The sequence below is a fragment of the Oncorhynchus gorbuscha genome, linkage group LG14 (assembly GCF_021184085.1).
Source record: "Oncorhynchus gorbuscha isolate QuinsamMale2020 ecotype Even-year linkage group LG14, OgorEven_v1.0, whole genome shotgun sequence".
Taxonomy (NCBI): Eukaryota; Metazoa; Chordata; class Actinopteri; order Salmoniformes; family Salmonidae; genus Oncorhynchus; species Oncorhynchus gorbuscha.
In genome coordinates, this window is record NC_060186.1 from 14,075,663 (window position 1) to 14,096,248 (window position 20,586).

General features: G+C 50.4%; 1 protein-coding gene across 2 annotated transcripts in view; it reads left to right on the forward strand.

Moving 5' to 3' along the window:
* Positions 1-20,586, forward strand: part of LOC123994493 (N-acetylglucosamine-1-phosphotransferase subunits alpha/beta-like) — a 34,006-nt gene that overhangs the window by 11,532 nt on the left and 1,888 nt on the right. The window contains exons 11-20 of one of the 2 annotated variants that reach the window (XM_046297161.1): positions 951-1,074; positions 1,201-1,398; positions 1,916-3,096; positions 3,320-3,519; positions 3,681-3,900; positions 4,092-4,205; positions 4,305-4,390; positions 4,647-4,745; positions 5,211-5,378; positions 20,037-20,127. In XM_046297161.1, coding sequence (XP_046153117.1) covers positions 951-1,074; positions 1,201-1,398; positions 1,916-3,096; positions 3,320-3,519; positions 3,681-3,900; positions 4,092-4,205; positions 4,305-4,390; positions 4,647-4,745; positions 5,211-5,378; positions 20,037-20,127 — 2,481 coding nt within the window. Of the gene's footprint in view, positions 1-950; positions 1,075-1,200; positions 1,399-1,915; positions 3,097-3,319; positions 3,520-3,680; positions 3,901-4,091; positions 4,206-4,304; positions 4,391-4,646; positions 4,842-5,210; positions 5,379-20,036; positions 20,128-20,586 lie in introns of those variants that run through there. The other variant, XR_006831658.1, reaches the window with a different exon arrangement.

The following is a 20,586-nucleotide window of genomic DNA, read 5'->3' on the forward strand; positions in this document are numbered from 1 at the left end:
CATAGCTTTACCTTCCTGACTGATGTCTTGAGATGTTGCTTCAATATATTCACATAATTTCCCTACCTCATGATGCCATCTATTTTGTGAAGTGCACCAGTCCCTCCTATAGCAAAGCACCCCACAATGCTGCCACCCCCGTGCTTTACGGTTGGGATGGTGTTCTTCGGCTTGTAAGCCTCCCCCTTTTTCCTCCAAACATAATGATGGCCAAACAGTTTCATTTTTGTTTCATCAGACCAGAGGATATTTCTCCAAATAGTACGATCAGTTGCAAACTGTAGTCTGGCTTTTGTTATGGCGGTTTTGGAGCAGTGGCTTCTTCCTTGCTGAGCGGCCTTTCAGGTAATGTCGATATAGGACTTGTTTTACTGTGGATATAGATACTTTTGTACCTGTTTCCGCCAGCATCTTCACAAGGTCCTTTGCTGTTGTTCTGGGATTGATTTTCACTTTTCACACCAAAGTACGTTCATCTCTAGGAGACAGAAGACGTCTCCACAGGTACACCTCTAATTGACTCAAATTATGTCAATTAGCCTATCAGAAGCTTCTAAAGCCATGACATCATTTTCTGAAATTTTCCAAGCTGTTTAAAGGCTCAGTCAACTTAGTGTATGTGAACTTCTGACCCACTGGAATTGTGATACAGTGAATTATAAGTGAAATAATCTGTCTGTAAACAATTGTTGGAAAAATGACTTGTGTCATGCACAAAGTAGATGTCCTAACCGACTTCCCAAAACTATAGTTTATTAACAAGAAATGTGTGGAGTGGTTGAAAAACAAGTTTTAATGACTCCAACCTAAGTGTATGTAAACTTCCGACTTCAACTGTATCTCGCTAGCATGAGATTCGGTTATGTTTTGAGGAAAAGTTCTGTTATTTTGTATATTGTAATATTGTCTTTACATCCCTACTGTACCTCGCCTGTCTTCTCTCCCTACAGGTGTACCTCACGTGGCCGGTCCCTAACTGTGCTGAAGGTTGTCCAGGCTCCTGGATCAAAGATGGCTACTGTGACAAGGCCTGTAACAACTCCGCCTGTGACTGGGATGGTGGCGACTGCCTGGGTGACAATCTCTCCTTTATCCCTCCCTGTACCAGTCTGCCTCTTCTCCTTCTTCCCTTCTCTCCTCCGTCACAACTCGTCATTCACTGAGCTTTCTATTCTTCCTCTTCTCCATCCCACCACACAGGAGCTGGGGGCAGCCGGTTTGGGACCGGTGTGGGCGGAGTGGGTAATCAGCCCTGGCAGTTTGCAGGAGGTCTAGGTGGCATCGGGGGCGTGTCCAGCTGTAACCAAGGCTGTGCCAACTCATGGCTGGCAGACAAGTTTTGCGACCAGGCCTGCAACGTGCTCTCCTGTGGCTTCGACGTGGGCGACTGTGGAAAAGGTGAGTGTGATCTGAAGTAGAGCCAGGAGTTTTTCTTTTTTCTTAATCACCTGACCTGGAAAAGCTTTATTTATAGCTAAAGTATTGATAACAAACCCAAGATATGTGATGTGCCGTTTACAATGGGAGCAAATGACCACAGTGGGCAGAACAAGCAAAGAGGTGGGCAGTGCCAAGCACGAGCTAGCCAGATCCTATTTGCGCCTTTTAACATGTATTTAAATATTTTACGTGAGGGAACGCCTACTCTGTGAATGCGCATGTACAATAACTCAATTCACCCTTAAGCTCCTTTTAAACAACGTAATTCTTTTTGAAACTTTGGCACAGGTTCAAGTCTCCAAATCTTACTGCAATTTGTTCGTAACAGATTCTACTTTTGTGAAGAGAAGACTGAGAATGTTTCATTGATGAGAAAATGCGCAGAATGTCGGCCAAGTGTGTTTCCTGGTCTGGTCACATTAGCTCATCCAGTGAGGTGGAAGAGCAGTGATAATCGTGTGTGTGTGTGTTGTAGATCACTTTAACCAGCTCTACAGTGTCACCCTGCTGAAGAACAGGACCCTGTACACCCTACCGGTGGGTGAGACCAGGCCATACTTCAGCTTTGCAGGCGTGGCTCGCCGGGTGACCGAGGCCCAGGTCAGCGACAACCCAGCCGTGCGCCATACCTCGGTGGCCAACAAGTGGAAGACGGTCCACCTGCTCCTCCACTCGGGCCACAATGCCTCGCTGGTCTACTACAACCTCACTGTCCAAGGGGATGACGACAAGGAGTTCTCTCTGACCTTCAGCGTGGCTGTGGACACCCGCCAGCTCCCCCAGCCCAACGTGTCCGTGTCCAACCCACTCCACAAAGATGGATCCAAAGAGGCCAAGCCCACCACCGCCACCGCAGAGCCTGAGGTCCCTTTCGAGGATGTCCCTCTGGAGAAACAAGGTCCCCGAGTCCTGAAGAGGTCACCTGGGGAAAATGAGGTGATCGTGGAGGTGCCTGCGCTGAACGTGTCCCTGCTACCGGTGGCCTTGCAGAGTGAGCTTCAGAGGCTGCAAGGAAAGCTCCTGGTGGGTGACATCACTATGAAGGGTTATAACCTCACCAAGGCTATACTGCTGGGGCCGTACAAAGCTCTGGCCAATCGGGGCCCCTGGTTAATACCAGCTGACCAGATCAAACCCCAGGAAAAGCCTTTTAAAGACCTAGTAGGACATGTGGTGAGGAGAGAGGTAGACGCACCACAGCTAGTGGAGGCTAACCCAGAAGAACAACACACTCCAGAAAGAAACGGAGCAGAGAAGACCAAAGATCCAGAGGGAACAGAGGCACCAGAGGAGGTGCCCAAGTCGAGCATCGTTGGTGAGAAAGAGAAACAGAAAGCACAAAAGACTCCTGCAACCCCCATCCCAGTTCTAGTGGATGGGGAGTTTCCGAAAGCCGCTAAAGCCCAGGACACCACCCCCACAGAGAAACCTCCACCGTCCTCCAAGCTGCTGAGCACCCTGGTGGGCAGCATGTCCAAAGCCAGGGGATCAGAGGATCAATCACAGCAGCAGCGGGCAGGGGCCGAGAAGGGACCAGAGGAAGGAGCAGAGGGAGCCCGGGGGGTTCCTTTGGGCAGGAAGCTGCAGCACTACATCTCCTCAGATAGAGGCTTCCTGCCCTGGGAGAGACGGAAGTACTTCCAGGACCTGCTGGAGGTGAGCTGGGGTTGGGTTGTAATAATGTTACAAGGTCAGTAGGGAAGAATCCTGGCTCTTGAGATGAAGAACAACCGTGCATTGGATTGAATCGCAAACACTTTACTCAGAAACTGTATGTTAAACTTTTAGTGTTCCAAATGTAAATGGGAATCTGAATTTGATCATAATGTTAATTGTGTATTGTCTTGCTGCTTTCTGGCTCTTTCTATGGCTCCTATAGGAGGAGGAGCGTCTGGAGGGAGAGCTGGCGTACCAGGCAGACAGCGCCGCCGCTGGCCGGAGGCTGCAGGACACCTTCGCCGACTCCCTTCGCTACGTCAACAAGCTGCTCAACGGCCAGTTTGGCTTCACCTCCCGCAAGGTCCCCGCCCACATGCCCCACATGATCGACAGGCTCATCATGCAGGAGCTCCAGGACATGTGAGTAGCAGGAAATGTCGTCATACGACTGGGTTAGTAATTTAGAAGACCGAAGTAGCTGTTGTGAGTGCTTGTCTAACAACCGGAGCACTCATTTGTTTACCTCGTTAAAGTGAATTAGTTGCTAAACAAACTGATATGTGAATGTCTCCACCTTTCAGATTCCCGCAGGCGTTTGACCTGACGTCGTCCCACCGCGTACGTCACCCAGAGGACATGCAGTTTTCATTCTCCTACTTCTACTTCCTGATGTCGGCCCTGCAGCCGCTCAACGTCTCGCAGGTGTTCGACGAGATCGACACGGACCACTCCGGCGTTCTCTCTGACCGCGAGATCCGAACGCTGGCCACTCGCATCCATGAGCTCCCCCTCAACCTACAGGTCAGTAGAAAAGTCTGGGTGTAGAAGATCAGGTCCCCGCGTGTCCATGTTGTCTATCATCGAAGGCCAAAGTGATCATAGGTCGGCACGTCTACTCTGAGACACTTTATGAATACCGACCCTGGTTTTACAAGCTGATCTCAAACCAGTGGTACAGTGAGGTTAATGTGTTAGCGTGTGGCGTGTTGCAGGATCTGACAGGTCTGGAGCAGCTGCTGATCAACTGTTCTAAGACTCTGCCCACCAACCTGACCCAGCTGCATATCGTTAGCCCTACACAGGAGGCATACTACGAAGCCAGCATGGTGACTACTCTACACGGCCTCTGTCCTGTGTCCCAACAACATTTATAAGCTGTGGTAGACTTGAGGTGCAGAGACTGATTCATGTATTTGAATCCACAGCCTCCCGTCACTAAAGGTCTGGTGGTCCACTGTAAAGCCGTCACAGAGCGCATCCACAAGGCCTTCAAAGACCAGAACAAGTACAAGTAAGTCCTGTTCTCAAAAAAAAAAATGTATGTCAAATGTGTGTAACAACAGAAGAAAATGCTGTAAAAACGTTTATTTTTGTCCTCCTGAAGAGGGGGTGGTTGGGTCTATGAAAATACAATAAATAAATAAAAGTCCTGTTCTCTACCATCAGCCACTGTCCTTAATCGATATATATCACCCATCCTACAGTTTCTCTGAATATCCTGACCCTATTTAAGATCACAGTAAACATGGAAACCTCTCCTTTGACAGGTTTGAGATAATGGGCGAGGAGGAGATAGCCTTTAAGATGGTGCGGACCAACGTGTCCCATGTGGTGGGCCAGCTGGATGACATCAGGAAGAACCCCAGGTGAGGTTAGAGAGTTGGACCAGTAACCTTTAAGATGGTGCGGACCAACGTGTCCCATGTGGTGGGCCAGCTGGATGACATCAGGAAGAACCCCAGGTGAGGTTAGAGCATTGGGCCAGTAACTGAAAGGACACTGGTTCAAATACTGGAGCGGACAAGGTGAAATATCTGTCGTTGTGACCTTGAGCAAGGTACTTAGTGACCCTAGCTGTGACCCCACTCCCTGCCGGTGTCTCGGGGAGTTTGAATATGAAAGACACATTTCCATTACATACCTGTGTGTAACAGGACAAAGATAAGCACCCCCCAAATAATTATCATTGTCTCTGTGCTTTCTGTAGGTGTCTAGCCTAGTGCCTGTCTAATGAATATGTACTACTTCTTCCTGTTTTATTGTCATACTACCTTTCCATATGACCATGATGTGGATTTATGATTTGACCACATCACTGTGTTTCCTCACAGGAAGTTCATATGTCTAAACGACAACATTGACCACAGCCATAAGGACGCAGGGACTGTCAAGGCGGTGCTGAGGGACTTCTATGAGTCCATGTTCCCCCTGACCTCCCAGTTCGAGCTGCCTAGAGAATACCGCAACCGCTTCCTCCACATGGGAGAGCTCCAGGAATGGTAGGACCGGGGTGGTTTAGACGAGAGAGAGGAATGGTAGGACTGGGGTGGTTTATACTAGAGAGAGGGGAATGGTGGGACCGGGGTGGTTTATACTAGAGAGAGGGGAATGGTGGGACCGGGGTGGTTTATACTAGAGAGAGGGGAATGGTGGGACCGGGGTGGTTTATACTAGAGAGAGGGGAATGGTGGGACCGGGGTGGTTTATACTAGAGAGAGGGGAATGGTAGGTGGTTTATACTAGAGAGAGGGGAATGGTAGGTGGTTTATACTAGAGAGAGGGGAATGGTAGGTGGTTTATACTAGAGAGAGATGAATGGTGGGACTGGGGAGGTTTATACGAGAGAGAGGGGAATGGTAGGACTGGGGTGGTTTATACTAGAGAGAGGGGAATGGTAGGACTGGGGTGGTTTATACTAGACAGAGGGGAATGGTAGGACTGGGGTGGAGAGAGAGAGGGGAATGGTGGGACCGGGGTGGTTTATACGAGAGAGAGGGGAATGGTAGGACTGGGGTGGTTTATACTAGAGAGAGGGGAATGGTGGGACCGGGGTGGTTTATACTAGAGAGAGGGAATGGTGGGACCGGGGTGGTTTATACTAGAGAGAGGGAATGGTGGGACCGGGGTGGTTTATACGAGAGGGGAATGGTAGGTGGTTTATACTAGAGAGAGGGGAATGGTAGGTGGTTTATACTAGAGAGAGGGGAATGGTAGGTGGTTTATACTAGAGAGAGGGGAATGGTAGGTGGTTTATACTAGAGAGAGGGGAATGGTAGGTGGTTTATACTAGGTGGTTTATACTAGAGAGGGGAATGGTAGGTGGTTTATACTAGAGAGAGGGGAATGGTAGGTGGTTTATACTAGAGAGAGGGGAATGGTAGGTGGTTTATACTAGAGAAGGGGAATGGTAGGTGGTTTATACTAGGAGAGAGAGGGGAATGGTAGGACTGGGGTGGTTTATACTAGAGAGAGGGGAATGGAATGGTGGGACTGAATGGTAGGACTGGGGGTTTATACTAGAGAGAGGGGAATGGTAGGACTGGGGTGGTTTATACTAGACAGAGGGAATGGTAGGACTGGGGTGGTTTATACTAGACAGAGGGGAATGGTAGGACTGGGGTGGGAGAGAGAGGGGAATGGTGGGACCGGGGTGGTTTATACGAGAGAGAGGGGAATGGTAGGACTGGGGTGGTTTATACTAGACAGAGGGGAATGATAGGACTGGGGTGGAGAGAGAGGGGAATGGTGGGACCGGGGTGGTTTATACGAGAGAGAGGGGAATGGTAGGTGGTTTATACTAGAGAGAGGGGGATGGTAGGACCGGGGTGGTTTATACTGGAGAGAGGGGAATGGTAGGACTGGGGTGGTTTATACTAGACAGAGGGGAATGATAGGACTGGGGTGGAGAGAGAGAGGGGAATGGTGGGACCGGGGTGGTTTATACGAGAGAGAGGGGAATGGTAGGTGGTTTATACTAGAGAGAGGGGAATGGTAGGACTGGGGTGGTTTATACTAGACAGAGGGGAATGATAGGACTGGGGTGGAGAGAGAGGGGGGAATGGTGGGACCGGGGTGGTTTATACGAGAGAGAGGGGAATGGTAGGACTGGGGTGGTTTATACTAGACAGAGGGGAATGATAGGACTGGGGTGGAGAGAGAGAGGGGAATGGTGGGACCGGGGTGGTTTATACGAGAGAGAGGGGAATGGTAGGACCGGGGTGGTTTATACTGGAGAGAGGGGAATGGTAGGATCGGGGTGGTTTATACTAGAGAGAGGGGAATGGTGGGACCGGGGTGGTTTATACTAGAGAGAGTGGAATGGTAGGTGGTTTATACTAGAGAGAGGGGAATGGTAGGACCGGGGTAGTTTATACTAGAGAGAGGGGAATGGTGGGACCGGGGTAGTTTATACTAGAGAGAGGGGAATGGTAGGACCGGGGAGGTTTATACTAGAGAGAGGGGAATGGTAGGTGGTTTATACTAGAGAGAGGGGAATGGTAGGACCGGGGAGGTTTATACTAGAGAGGGGAATGGTGGGACCGGGGTGGTTTATACTAGAGAGAGGGGAATGGTAGGACCGGGGAGGTTTATACTAGAGAGGGGAATGGTGGGACCGGGGTGGTTTAAACTACAAAGAGGGGAATGGTGGGACCGGGGTGGTTTATACTAGAGAGAGGGGAATGGTAGGACCGGGGAGGTTTATACTAGAGAGAGGGGAATGGTGGGACCGGGGTGGTTTATACTAGAGAGAGGGGAATGGTAGGACCGGGGAGGTTTATACTAGAGAGAGGGGAATGGTGGGACCGGGGTGGTTTATACTAGAGAGAGGGGAATGGTAGGTGGTTTATACTAGAGAGAGGGGAATGGTAGGACCGGGGTGGTTTATACTAGAGAGAGGGGAATGGTAGGACCGGGGTGGTTTATACTAGAGAGAGGGGAATGGTAGGACCGGGGTGGTTTATACTAGAGAGAGGGGAATGGTAGGACCGGGGTGGTTTATACTAGAGAGAGGGGAATGGTGGGACCGGGGTGGTTTATACTAGAGAGAGGGGAATGGTAGGACCGGGGTGGTTTATACTAGAGAGAGGGGAATGGTAGGACCGGGGAGGTTTATACTAGAGAGAGGGGAATGGTGGGAGCGGGGTGGTTTCCAAGATGGCGTAGCAGTCGGACGTGTGTTTAGTCTTGTCCCGTCCTGTCTAGTGTAAATATAGTTTTATTCGTTTTTTTTTCTGTATATATTTCGTACATATTTTAATCTCACTTTCCAACTAGAGCTGAATATACTCTCCTGCAACCCGCATCACCCAATGTGGTACGGATCTGCTTTTTCTATACTTTACTTTAGAACCGGAACCCCCATCAGAAGCTAGCCAGCTAACTAGCTACTAGCTAGTACTCAGTTAGCCATTGCTAGCGGTCTTCAAAGCTAACTAGGACACCAGCGCGACATCAACCCAGAGCACATCAGACTGCTTTTTCTCCGGATTCCTACCGCAAGCTCTGAACCTTTACACCGGATCATCGCAACTAGCTAGCTGCAATCCGAGTGGCTACTCCTGGCTAACGTCTCTGTCCCAAAACAAGCACCAATTAGCCTTGAGCTAGCCTCGAGCTAAGCCCATCTCCCGACTAGCCGAAGAGGCCCAACAATACCTCTTTTGCCAATTGGCCTGGACCCTTTACTGCCGACACGGAGCCCCGCCGATCCATCACGACTGGTCCGCCGACATAATCGTCCGAGGTGGTTTCAACAGGCTTTTTCGCTGCGACATCGTCAAAGATCCATCTGCCGGCCAAGGCCCGCGAGCTTTCTGAAACGCTGTGTCTCCAGCTCACCTAGCGTACTAGAGCACCTGTAGCATACTCCTGGGCTACAACTACCCGGGCCCACGACCGGTCTGTCGATGTCACCGCATGAAGAGGAATAAACAGACTCACCCCATCGCGACGTCCCCCCAAAGGTTAACTCTCTAGCCCTCGCTATCTCCCTGCTTGCTAATTCGGCCTGCTAACGGCTAGCTTGTCTAGCCCGGGCCTACGAACTGTTAGCTTGTTAGCACAGGCCTGCTAACCATCTGAATCACTGCATCCCAAACACTCTGAACCCATTTACTTTCTATCTCTTTTTGATTTTTATTTTGTTTATACCTTCCGGAAACTTGCCTCACCCACTGTGGTACGGAATCGCTGTTACTTTTAATTTTAATTTTATTTTTATGACACACTCATTAACCTCCAGACGCTAACCAGCTAACTAGCTACAAGCTATTTAGTCATTGTTAGTTTAAAAAAAAAAAAAACCTGGATAACACTCGCCAGCCCGGCCCCCCTGCCCCATCCACCGCTGCCCCCTGGACACTGATCTCTTGGCTACATAGCTGACGCACACTGGACTGCCCATTAATCACGGTACCCCACTCTGCTTGTTTGTCTTATCTGTCGGCCCAGCTGCCTAGTCAACGCCATTTTACCTGCTGTTTGTTGTGCTAGCTGATTAGCCTCGCCCACTGTTTTTAGCTAGCTTTCTCAATTCAACACCTGTGACTTCTGTATGCCTCGCTGTATGTCTCTTTCAAATGTCAATATGCCTTGTATACTGTTGTTCAGGTTAGTTATCATTGTTTTAGTTCACAATGGAGCCCCTAGATCCACTCTGCATACCCCTGTTACCTCCCTTGTCCCACCCCCCACACATGCGGTGACATCACCCATTACAACCAGCATGTCCAGAGATACAACCTCTCTCATCATCACCCAGTGCCTGGGCTTACCTCCGCTGTACCCGCACCCCACCATACCCCTGTCTGCGCATTATGCCCTGAATATATTCTACCATGCCCAGAAACCTGCTCCTCTTATCCTCTGCCCCCAACGCTCTAGGCGACCAGTTTTGATAGCCTTTAGCCGTACCCTCATACTACTCCTTCTCTGTTCCGCGGGTGATGTGGAGGTAAACCCAGGCCCCGCATGTCCTGAGGTACCCTCATTTGTTGACTTCTGTGATCGAAAAAGTCTTGGTTTTATGCATGTCAACATCAGAAGCCTCCTCCCTAAGTTTGTTTTACTCACTGCTTTAGCACACTCTGCTAACCCTGATGTCCTTGCCGTGTCTGAATCCTGGCTCAGGAAGGCCACCAAAAATTCAGAGATTTCCATACCCAACTATAACATCTTCCGTCAAGATAGAACTGCCAAAGGGGGCGGAGTCGCAGTCTACTGCAGAGATAGCCTGCAAAGTAATGTCATACTTTCCAGGTCCATACCCAAACAGTTTGAACTACTAATTTTGAAAATTACTCTCTCCAGAAACAAGTCTCTCACTGTTGCCGCCTGCTACCGACCCCCCCTCAGCTCCCAGCTGTGCCCTGGACACCATTTGTGAATTGATCGCCCCCCCATCTAGCTTCAGAGTTTGTTCTGTTAGGTGACCTAAACTGGGATATGCTTAACACCCCGGCAGTCCTACAATCTAAGCTAGATGCCCTCAATCTCACTCAAATCATCAAGGAACCCACCAGGTACAACCCTAACTCTGTAAACAAGGGCACCCTCATAGACGTCATCCTGACCAACTGGCCCTCCAAATATACCTCCGCTGTCTTCAACCAGGATCTCAGCGATCACTGCCTCATCGCCTGTATCCGCCACGGAGCCGCAGTCAAACGACCACCCCTCATCACTGTCAAACGCTCCCTAAAACACTTCTGTGAGCAGGCCTTTCTAATCGACCTGGCCCGGGTATCCTGGAAGGACATCGACCTCATCCCGTCAGTTGAGGATGCATGGTCATTCTTTAAAAGTAACTTCCTCACCATTTTAGATAAGCATGCTCCGTTCAAAAATGCAGAACCAAGAACAGATACAGCCCTTGGTTCACTCCAGACCTGACTGCCCTCGACCAGCACAAAAACATCCTGTGGCGGACTGCAATAGCATCGAATAGCCCCCGTGATATGCAACTGTTCAGGGAAGTCAGGAACCAATACACGCAGTCAGTCAGGAAAGCTAAGGCCAGCTTCTTCAGGCAGAAGTTTGCATCCTGTAGCTCCAACTCCAAAAAGTTCTGGGACACTGAAGTCCATGGAGAACAAGAGCACCTCCTCCCAGCTGCCCACTGCACTGAGGCTAGGAAACACGGTCTCCACCGATACATCCATGATTATCGAAAACTTCAATAAGCACTTCTCAACGGCTGGCCATGCCTTCCGCCTGGCTACTCCAACCTCGGCCAACAGCTCCGCCCCCCGTAGTTCCTCACCCAAGCCTCTCCAGGTTCTCCTTTACCCAAATCCAGATAGCAGATGTTCTGAAAGAGCTGCAAAACCTGGACCCGTACAAATCAGCTGGGCTTGACAATCTGGAACCGCTATTTCTGAAACTATCTGCCGCCATTGTCGCAACCCCTATTACCAGCCTGTTCAACCTCTCTTTCATATCGTCTGAGATCCCCAAGGATTGGAAAGCTGCCGCAGTCATCCCCCTCTTCAAAGGGGGAGACACCCTAGACCCAAACTGTTATAGACCTATATCCATCCTGCCCTGCCTATCTAAGGTCTTCGAAAGCCAAGTCGACAAACAGGTCACTGACCATCTCGAATCCCACCGTACCTTCTCCGCTGTGCAATCTGGTTTCCGAGCCGGTCACGGGTGCACCTCAGCCACACTCAAGGTACTAAACGATATCATAACCGCCATCGATAAAAGACAGTACTGTGCAGCCGTCTTCATCGACCTCGCCAAGGCTTTCGACTCTGTCAATCACCATATTCTTATCGGCAGACTCAACAGCCTCGGTTTTTCGGATGACTGCCTTGCCTGGTTCACCAATTACTTTGCAGACAGAGTTCAGTGTGTCAAATCGGAGGGCATGCTGTCCGGTCCTCTGGCAGTCTCTATGGGGGTGCCACAGGGTTCAATTCTCGGGCCGACTCTTTTCTCTGTGTATATCAATGATGTTGCTCTTGCTGCGGGCGATTCCCTGATCCACCTCTACGCAGACAACACCATTCTATATACTTTCGGCCCGTCATTGGACACTGTGCTATCTAACCTCCAAACGAGCTTCAATGCCATACAGCACTCCTTCCGTGGCCTCCAACTGCTCTTAAACGCGAGTAAAACCAAATGCATGCTTTTCAACCGATCGCTGCCTGCACCCGCATGCCCGACTAGCATCACCACCCTGGATGGTTCCGACCTTGAATATGTGGACATCTATAAGTACCTAGGTGTCTAGCTAGACTGCAAACTCTCCTTCCAGACCCACATCAAACATCTCCAATCGAAAATCAAATCAAGAGTCGGCTTTCTATTCCGCAACAAAGCCTCCTTCACTCACGCTGCCAAGCTTACCCTAGTAAAACTGACTATCCTAGCGATCCTCGACTTCGGCGATGTCATCTACAAAATGGCTTCCAACACTCTACTCAGCAAACTGGATGCAGTCTATCACAGTGCCATCCGTTTTGTCACTAAAGCACCTTATACCACCCACCACTGCGACTTGTATGCTCTAGTCGGCTGGCCCTCACTACATATTCGTCGCCAGACCCACTGGCTCCAGGTCATCTACAAGTCCATGCTAGGTAAAGCTCCGCCTTATCTCAGTTCACTGGTCACGATGGCAACACCCATCCGTAGCACGCGCTCCAGCAGGTGTATCTCACTGATCATCCCTAAAGCCAACACATCATTTGGCCGCCTTTCGTTCCAGTACTCTGCTGCCTGTGACTGGAACGAATTGCAAAAATCGCTGAAGTTGGAGACTTTTATCTCCCTCACCAACTTCAAACATCAGCTATCCGAGCAGCTAACCGATCGCTGCAGCTGTACATAGTCTATAGGAAAATAGCCCACCCATTTTCACCTACCTCATTCCCATACTGTTTTTTATACTGTTTTTATTTATTTATTTTTCTGCTCTTTTGCACACCAATATCTCTACCTGTACATGACCATCTGATCATTTATCACTCCAGTGTTAATCTGCAAAACTGTATTATTCGCCTACCTCCTCATGCCTTTTGCACACATTGTATATAGACTGCCCATTTTTTTCTACTGTGTTATTGACTTGTTAATTGTTTATTCCATGTGTAACTCTGTGTTGTCTGTTCACACTGCTATGCTTTATCTTGGCCAGGTCGCAGTTGCAAATGAGAACTTGTTCTCAACTAGCCTACCTGGTTAAATAAAGGTGAAATAAAAAAATAAAAAAAATACTAGAGAGAGGGGGAGGTTTATACTAGAGAGGGGAATGGTGGGACCGGGGTGGTTTAAACTAGAGAGAGGGGAATGGTGGGACCGGGGTGGTTTATACTAGAGAGAGGGGAATGATGGGACCGGGGTGGTTTATACTAGAGAGAGGGGAATGGTGGGACCGGGGTGGTTTATACGAGAGAGAGAGAGGGGAATGGTGGGACCGGGGTGGTTTATACGAGAGAGAGAGAGGGGAATGGTGGGACCGGGGTGGTTTATACTAGAGAGAGGGGAATGGTGGGACCGGGGTGGTTTATACGAGAGAGAGAGAGGGGAATGGTGGGACCGGGGTGGTTTATACTAGAGAGAGGGGAATGGTGGGACCGGGGTGGTTTATACGAGAGAGAGGGGAATGGTGGGACCGGGGTGGTTTATACTAGAGAGGGGAATGGTAGGTGCGGGGTGGTTTATACTAGAGAGGGGAATGGTAGGTGCGGGGTGGTTTATACGAGAGAGAGGGGAATGGTGGGACCGGGTGGTTTATACTAGAGAGAGGGGAATGGTGGGACCGGGGTGGTTTATACTAGAGAGGGGAATGGTAGGTGGAGAGAGGGGAAATGGTAGGACCGGGGAGGTTTATACTAGAGAGGGGAAATGGTAGGACCGGGGAGGTTTATACGAGAGAGAGGGGAATGGTGGGACCGGGGTGGTTTATACTAGAGAGAGGGGAATGGTAGGACCGGGGTAGTTTATACTAGAGAGAGGGGAATGGTAGGTGGTTTATACTAGAGAGAGGGGAATGGTGGGACCGGGGTGGTTTATACTAGAGAGAGGGGAATGGTGGGACTGGGGTGGTTTATACTAGAGAGAGGGGAATGGTGGGACCGGGGTGGTTTAAACTAGAGAGAGGGGAATGGTGGGACCGGGTGGTTTATACTAGAGAGAGGGGAATGGTAGGACTGGGGTGGTTTATACTAGAGAGAGGGGAATGGTGGGAGCGGGGAGGTTTATACTAGAGAGGGGAATGGTAGGTGCGGGGTGGTTTATACTAGAGAGGGGAATGGTAGGACCGGGGAGGTTTATACGAGAGAGAGGGGAATGGTGGGACCGGGGTGGTTTATACTAGAGAGAGGGGAATGGTAGGTGGTTTATACTAGAGAGAGGGGAATGGTGGGACCGGGGTGGTTTATACTAGAGAGAGGGGAATGGTGGGACTGGGGTGGTTTATACTAGAGAGAGGGGAATGGTGGGACCGGGGTGGTTTAAACTAGAGAGAGGGGAATGGTGGGACCGGGTGGTTTATACTAGAGAGAGGGGAATGGTAGGACTGGGGTGGTTTATACTAGAGAGAGGGGAATGGTGGGAGCGGGGAGGTTTATACTAGAGAGGGGAATGGTAGGTGCGGGGTGGTAGAGAGGGGAATTAGGTGCGGGTGGTTTATACTAGAGAGAGGGGAATGGTAGGACCGGGGAGGTTTATACTAGAGAGAGGGGAATGGTGGGACCGGGGTGGTTTATACTAGAGAGAGGGGAATGGTGGGACCGGGGTGGTTTATACTAGAGAGAGGGGAATGGTAGGTGGCTTATACTAGAGAGAGGGGAAATGGTAGGACCGGGGAGGTTTATACTAGAGAGGGGAAATGGTAGGACCGGGGAGGTTTATACGAGAGAGAGGGGAATGGTGGGACCGGGGTGGTTTATACTAGAGAGAGGGGAATGGTAGGTGGTTTATACTAGAGAGAGGGGAAATGGTGGGACCGGGGTGGTTTATACTAGAGAGAGGGGAATGGTGGGACCGGGGTGGTTTATACGAGAGAGAGAGGGGAATGGTGGGACCGGTGTGGTTTATACGAGAGAGGGGAATGGTGGGACCGGGGTGGTTTATACTAGAGAGGGGAATGGTAGGTGCGGGGTGGTTTATACTAGAGAGGGGAATGGTAGGACCGGGAGGTTTATACGAGAGAGAGGGGAATGGTGGGACCGGGGTGGTTTATACTAGAGAGAGGGGAATGGTAGGTGGTTTATACTAGAGAGAGGGGAATGGTAGGACTGGGGTGGTTTATACTAGAGAGAGGGGAATGGTGGGACTGGGGTGGTTTATACTAGAGAGAGGGGAATGGTGGGACCGGGGTGGTTTAAACTAGAGAGAGGGGAATGGTGGGACCGGGTGGTTTATACCAGAGTGAGGGGAATGGTAGGACCGGGAGGTTTATACTAGAGAGGGAATGGTAGGACCAGAGTGGTTTATACTAGAGAGAGGGGAATGGTGGGACCGGGGTGGTTTAAACTAGAGAGAGGGGAATGGTGGGACCGGGGTGGTTTATACCAGAGAGAGGGGAATGGTAGGACCGGGGAGGTTTATACTAGAGAGAGGGGAATGGAGGACTGGGGTGGTTTATACTAGAGAGAGGGGAATGGTGGGACCGGGGTGGTTTATACTAGAGAGGGGAATGGTGGGACCGGGGTGGTTTATAGTAGAGAGAGGGGAATGGTGGGACCGGGGTGGTTTATACTAGAGAGAGGGGAATGGTAGGACCGGGGTGGTTTATACTAGAGAGAGGGGAATGGTGGGACCGGGGTGGTTTATACTAGAGAGAGGGGAATGGTAGGACCGGGGTGGTTTATACTAGCGAGAGGGGAATGGTGGGACCGGGGTGGTTTATAGTAGAGAGAGGGGAATGGTGGGACCGGGGTGGTTTATACTAGAGAGAGGGGAATGGTAGGACCGGGGTAGTTTTTACTAGAGGGGAATGGTAGGACCGGGTGGTTTATACTGGAGAGAGGGGAATGGTGGGAGAGGGAATGGTGGGACCGGGATAGTTTATACTAGAGAGGGGAATGGTGGGACCGGGGTGGTTTATACTAGAGAGGGGAATCGTGGGACCGGGGTGGTTTATACGAGAGAGAGGGAAATGGTAGGACCGGGGTAGTTTTTACTAGAGAGGGGAATGGTAGGACCGGGGGTTTATACTAGAGAGGGGAATGGTAGGTCCGGGGTGGTTTATACTAGAGAGAGGGGAGTGGTAGGACCGGGGTGGTTTATACTAGAGAGAGGGGAATGGTGGGACCGGCGTGGTTTATACTAGAGAGAGGGGAATGGTGGGACCGGGGTAGTTTATACTAGAGAGAGGGGAATGGTGGGACCGGGGTGGTTTATACGAGAGAGAGGGGAATGGTGGGACCGGGGTGGTTTATACTAGAGAGAGGGGAATGGTGGGACCGGGGTGGTTTATACTAGAGAGAGGAGAATGGTGGGACCGGGGTATTTTATACTAGAGAGATGGGAATGGTGGGACCGGGGTGGTTTATACGAGAGAGAGGGGAATGGTGGGACCGGGGTGGTTTAAACTAGAGAGATGGGAATGGTGGGACCGGGGTGGTTTATACTAGAGAGAGAGGGAAATGGTGGGACCGGGGTAGTTTATACTAGAGAGATGGGAATGGTAGGACTGGGGTGGTTTATACTAGAGAGAGGGGAATGGTGGGAGCGGGGAGGTTTATACTAGAGAGAGGGGAATGGTAGGACTGGGGTGGTTTATACTAGAGAGAGGGGAATGGTGGGAGCGGGGAGGTTTATACTAGAGAGAGGGGAATGGTGGGACTGGGGTGGTTTATACTAGAGAGAGGGGAATGGTGGGACCGGGGTGGTTTAAACTAGAGAGAGGGGAATGGTGGGACCGGGGTGGTTTATACTAGAGAGAGGGGAATGGTGGGACTGGGGTGGTTTATACTAGAGAGAGGGGAATGGTGGGACCGGGGTGGTTTAAACTAGAGAGAGGGGAATGGTGGGACCGGGTGGTTTATACTAGAGAGAGGGGAATGGTAGGACTGGGGTGGTTTATACTAGAGAGAGGGGAATGGTGGGAGCGGGGAGGTTTATACTAGAGAGGGGAATGGTAGGTGCGGGGTGGTTCATACTAGAGAGGGGAATGGTAGGTGCGGGTGGTTTATACTAGAGAGAGGGGAATGGTAGGACCGGGGTGGTTTATACTAGAGAGAGGGGAATGGTGGGACCGGGGTGGTTTATACTAGAGAGAGGGGAATGGTAGGTGGCTTATACTAGAGAGAGGGGAAATGGTAGGACCGGGGAGGTTTATACTAGAGAGGGGAAATGGTAGGACCGGGGAGGTTTATACGAGAGAGAGGGGAATGGTGGGACCGGGGTGGTTTATACTAGAGAGAGGGGAATGGTAGGTGGTTTATACTAGAGAGAGGGGAAATGGTGGGACCGGGGTGGTTTATACTAGAGAGAGGGGAATGGTAGGACCGGGGTAGTTTATACTAGAGAGAGGGGAAATGGTGGGACCGGGGTGGTTTATACTAGAGAGAGGGGAAATGGTGGGACCGGGGTGGTTTATACTAGAGAGAGGGGAATGGTAGGACCGGGGTGGTTTATACTAGAGAGAGGGGAATGGTACGACCGGGGTGGTTTATATTAGAGAGAGGGGAATGGTGGGACCGGGGTGGTTTATACTAGAGAGAGGGGAATGGTGGGACCGGGGTGGTTTATACGAGAGAGAGAGAGGGGAATGGTGGGACCGGTGTGGTTTATACGAGAGAGGGGAATGGTGGGACCGGGGTGGTTTATACTAGAGAGGGGAATGGTAGGTGCGGGGTGGTTTATACTAGAGAGGGGAATGGTAGGACCGGGGAGGTTTATACTAGAGAGAGGGGAATGGTGGGACCGGGGTGGTTTATACTAGAGAGAGGGGAATGGTAGGTGGTTTATACTAGAGAGAGGGGAATGGTAGGACTGGGGTGGTTTATACTAGAGATAGGGGAATGGTGGGACCGGGGTGGTTTATACTAGAGAGAGGGGAATGGTGGGACTGGGGTGGTTTATACTAGAGAGAGGGGAATGGTGGGACCGGGGTGGTTTAAACTAGAGAGAGGGGAATGGTGGGACCGGGGTGGTTTATACCAGAGTGAGGGGAATGGTAGGACCGGGGAGGTTTATACTAGAGAGGGGAATGGTAGGACCAGAGTGGTTTATACTAGAGAGAGGGGAATGGTGGGACCGGGGTGGTTTAAACTAGAGAGAGGGGAATGGTGGGACCGGGGTGGTTTATACCAGAGAGAGGGGAATGGTAGGACCGGGGAGGTTTATACTAGAGAGAGGGGAATGGTAGGACCGGGGTGGTTTATACTAGCGAGAGGGGAATGGTGGGACCGGGGTGGTTTATAGTAGAGAGAGGGGAATGGTGGGACCGGGGTGGTTTATACTAGAGAGAGGGGAATGGTAGGACCGGGGTAGTTTTTACTAGAGAGGGGAATGGTAGGACCGGGTGGTTTATACTGGAGAGAGGGGAATGGTGGGAGAGGGAATGGTGGGACCGGGATAGTTTATACTAGAGAGGGGAATGGTGGGACCGGGGTGGTTTATACGAGAGAGAGGGGAATCGTGGGACCGGGGTGGTTTATACGAGAGAGAGGGAAATGGTAGGACCGGGGTAGTTTTTACTAGAGAGGGGAATGGTAGGACCGGGGTCGTTTATACTAGAGAGGGGAATGGTAGGTCCGGGGTGGTTTATACTAGAGAGAGGGGAGTGGTAGGACCGGGGTGGTTTATACTAGAGAGAGGGGAATGGTGGGACCGGGGTGGTTTATACTAGAGAGAGGGGAATGGTGGGACCGGGGTAGTTTATACTAGAGAGAGGGGAATGGTGGGACCGGGGTGGTTTATACGAGAGAGAGGGGAATGGTGGGACCGGGGTGGTTTATACTAGAGAGAGGGGAATGGTGGGACCGGGGTGGTTTATACTAGAGAGAGGAGAATGGTGGGACTGGGGTATTTTATACTAGAGAGATGGGAATGGTGGGACCGGGGTGGTTTATACGAGAGAGAGGGGAATGGTGGGACCGGGGTGGTTTAAACTAGAGAGATGGGAATGGTGGGACCGGGGTGGTTTATACTAGAGAGAGGGAAATGGTGGGACCGGGGTAGTTTATACTAGAGAGGGGAATGGTAGGACCGGGGTGGTTTATACTTATGAGGGGAATGGTAGAACCGGGGTGGTTTATACTAGAGAGAGGGGAGTGGTAGGACCGGGGTGGTTTATACTAGAGAGGGGAATGGTAGGACCGGGGTGGTTTATACTTATGAGGGGAATGGTAGAACCAGGGTGGTTTATACTAGAGAGAGGGGAGTGGTAGGACCGGGGTGGTTTATACTAGAGAGGGGAATGGTATTATATATTGGAATATATCAGTTGAATATGTGATCTGCATTTAGTACATTCTTTTTTCATCATACCATTAATTACAAGATGCCTGTACAGATGCTTTGTCAATTGTAGTATCTGTCCTAAATGATAGATAGACAGATACATTATCCTACTGTATCAGGGCCATGTGAGACAGAGGTCTCTCCCCATTTCTCCAAGAGAAGAATGAAGGATCCTATCTGTCAGCACCTCCGAGTGTTCAGCACTGCCATGAATGATCGCTGGGAATCCCAGGGGGTTAGAGTGGGATCCTGCCCTTATAGCGCCAGGCCTGAGCTGGAGGAATCTTCCCAGATACCAATACTTTAAAATTAGACTCATATGATCCACACACACACAACACTCCAAGTCACAAGGGTGTTAGTGAAGTGACAGGTGGGTGGTAGCAGAGGTCCCCTGGTGTCTGGTCACATTGTCACCCCTTTACCCTGTCGTCCATTCCCCTAGAACCACATTAATTTCATCATGACCTTTAAACCCTGTTATCCAAGCCTAAAATATTTCAGAATTGAGACTGGACTCGGAATATGATAGTGGTGACTGTTTTTTGTATTCATTGATACTCCCCAAAAACATTTCACCCTGTCCATCACCCAATCAAATGTCATATTGGAGACTGGGATCAGAATATGAGAGTGATGACTTTCAGCGAGCTATCTGCTTTGTCATGAATTCATTGATGGCCCAAAAATAGTTTGTTTATTTTTGCTGTCTTACTGTCTCTGTCTTACAGGCGAGTATATCGGGACAAGCTGAAGTTCTGGACCCACTGTGTATTGGTGACTCTGGTGATCTTTACTGTCGTCTCCTTCTTTGCCGAGCAGGTCAGTAGGACTTTACACTGTCATGTATATTTCCGCCTCGCTAATATAAACGGCACACTTGTAGCTTGATGATGTGCTATTTAGCACTTAGTTAGCCCCAGGGCTCTACAGGGCCACGTATCCCTCACTATCGGTTGAGCTTTGGAATGACTGAAATGAGACTGAAACCTGTCCCTCTTTGGACCGTGAGTAGTGGATCATGACACCCATTAGATCCGAGGGGGTCAGGGTAAAGTTTCTCCTTCAGCGGTCCTAATAAAGGTTAATCGCCAGAGCGACCGTGGCGGAACGGGCAATCCACACTGGGCCATGGAGGAATCCGATGGCGCTGTCTTGTCTTTGTCCAAAAGAATCATCCCTCTCCTCAGGCCTAAGGCTACGCTCCTCCTTTGTTTTCATAGGCATCAGGTGCTTTGTTTGTAAACTGCCTCTTGAAGTTGGAGAGCTGTTTACATCTCT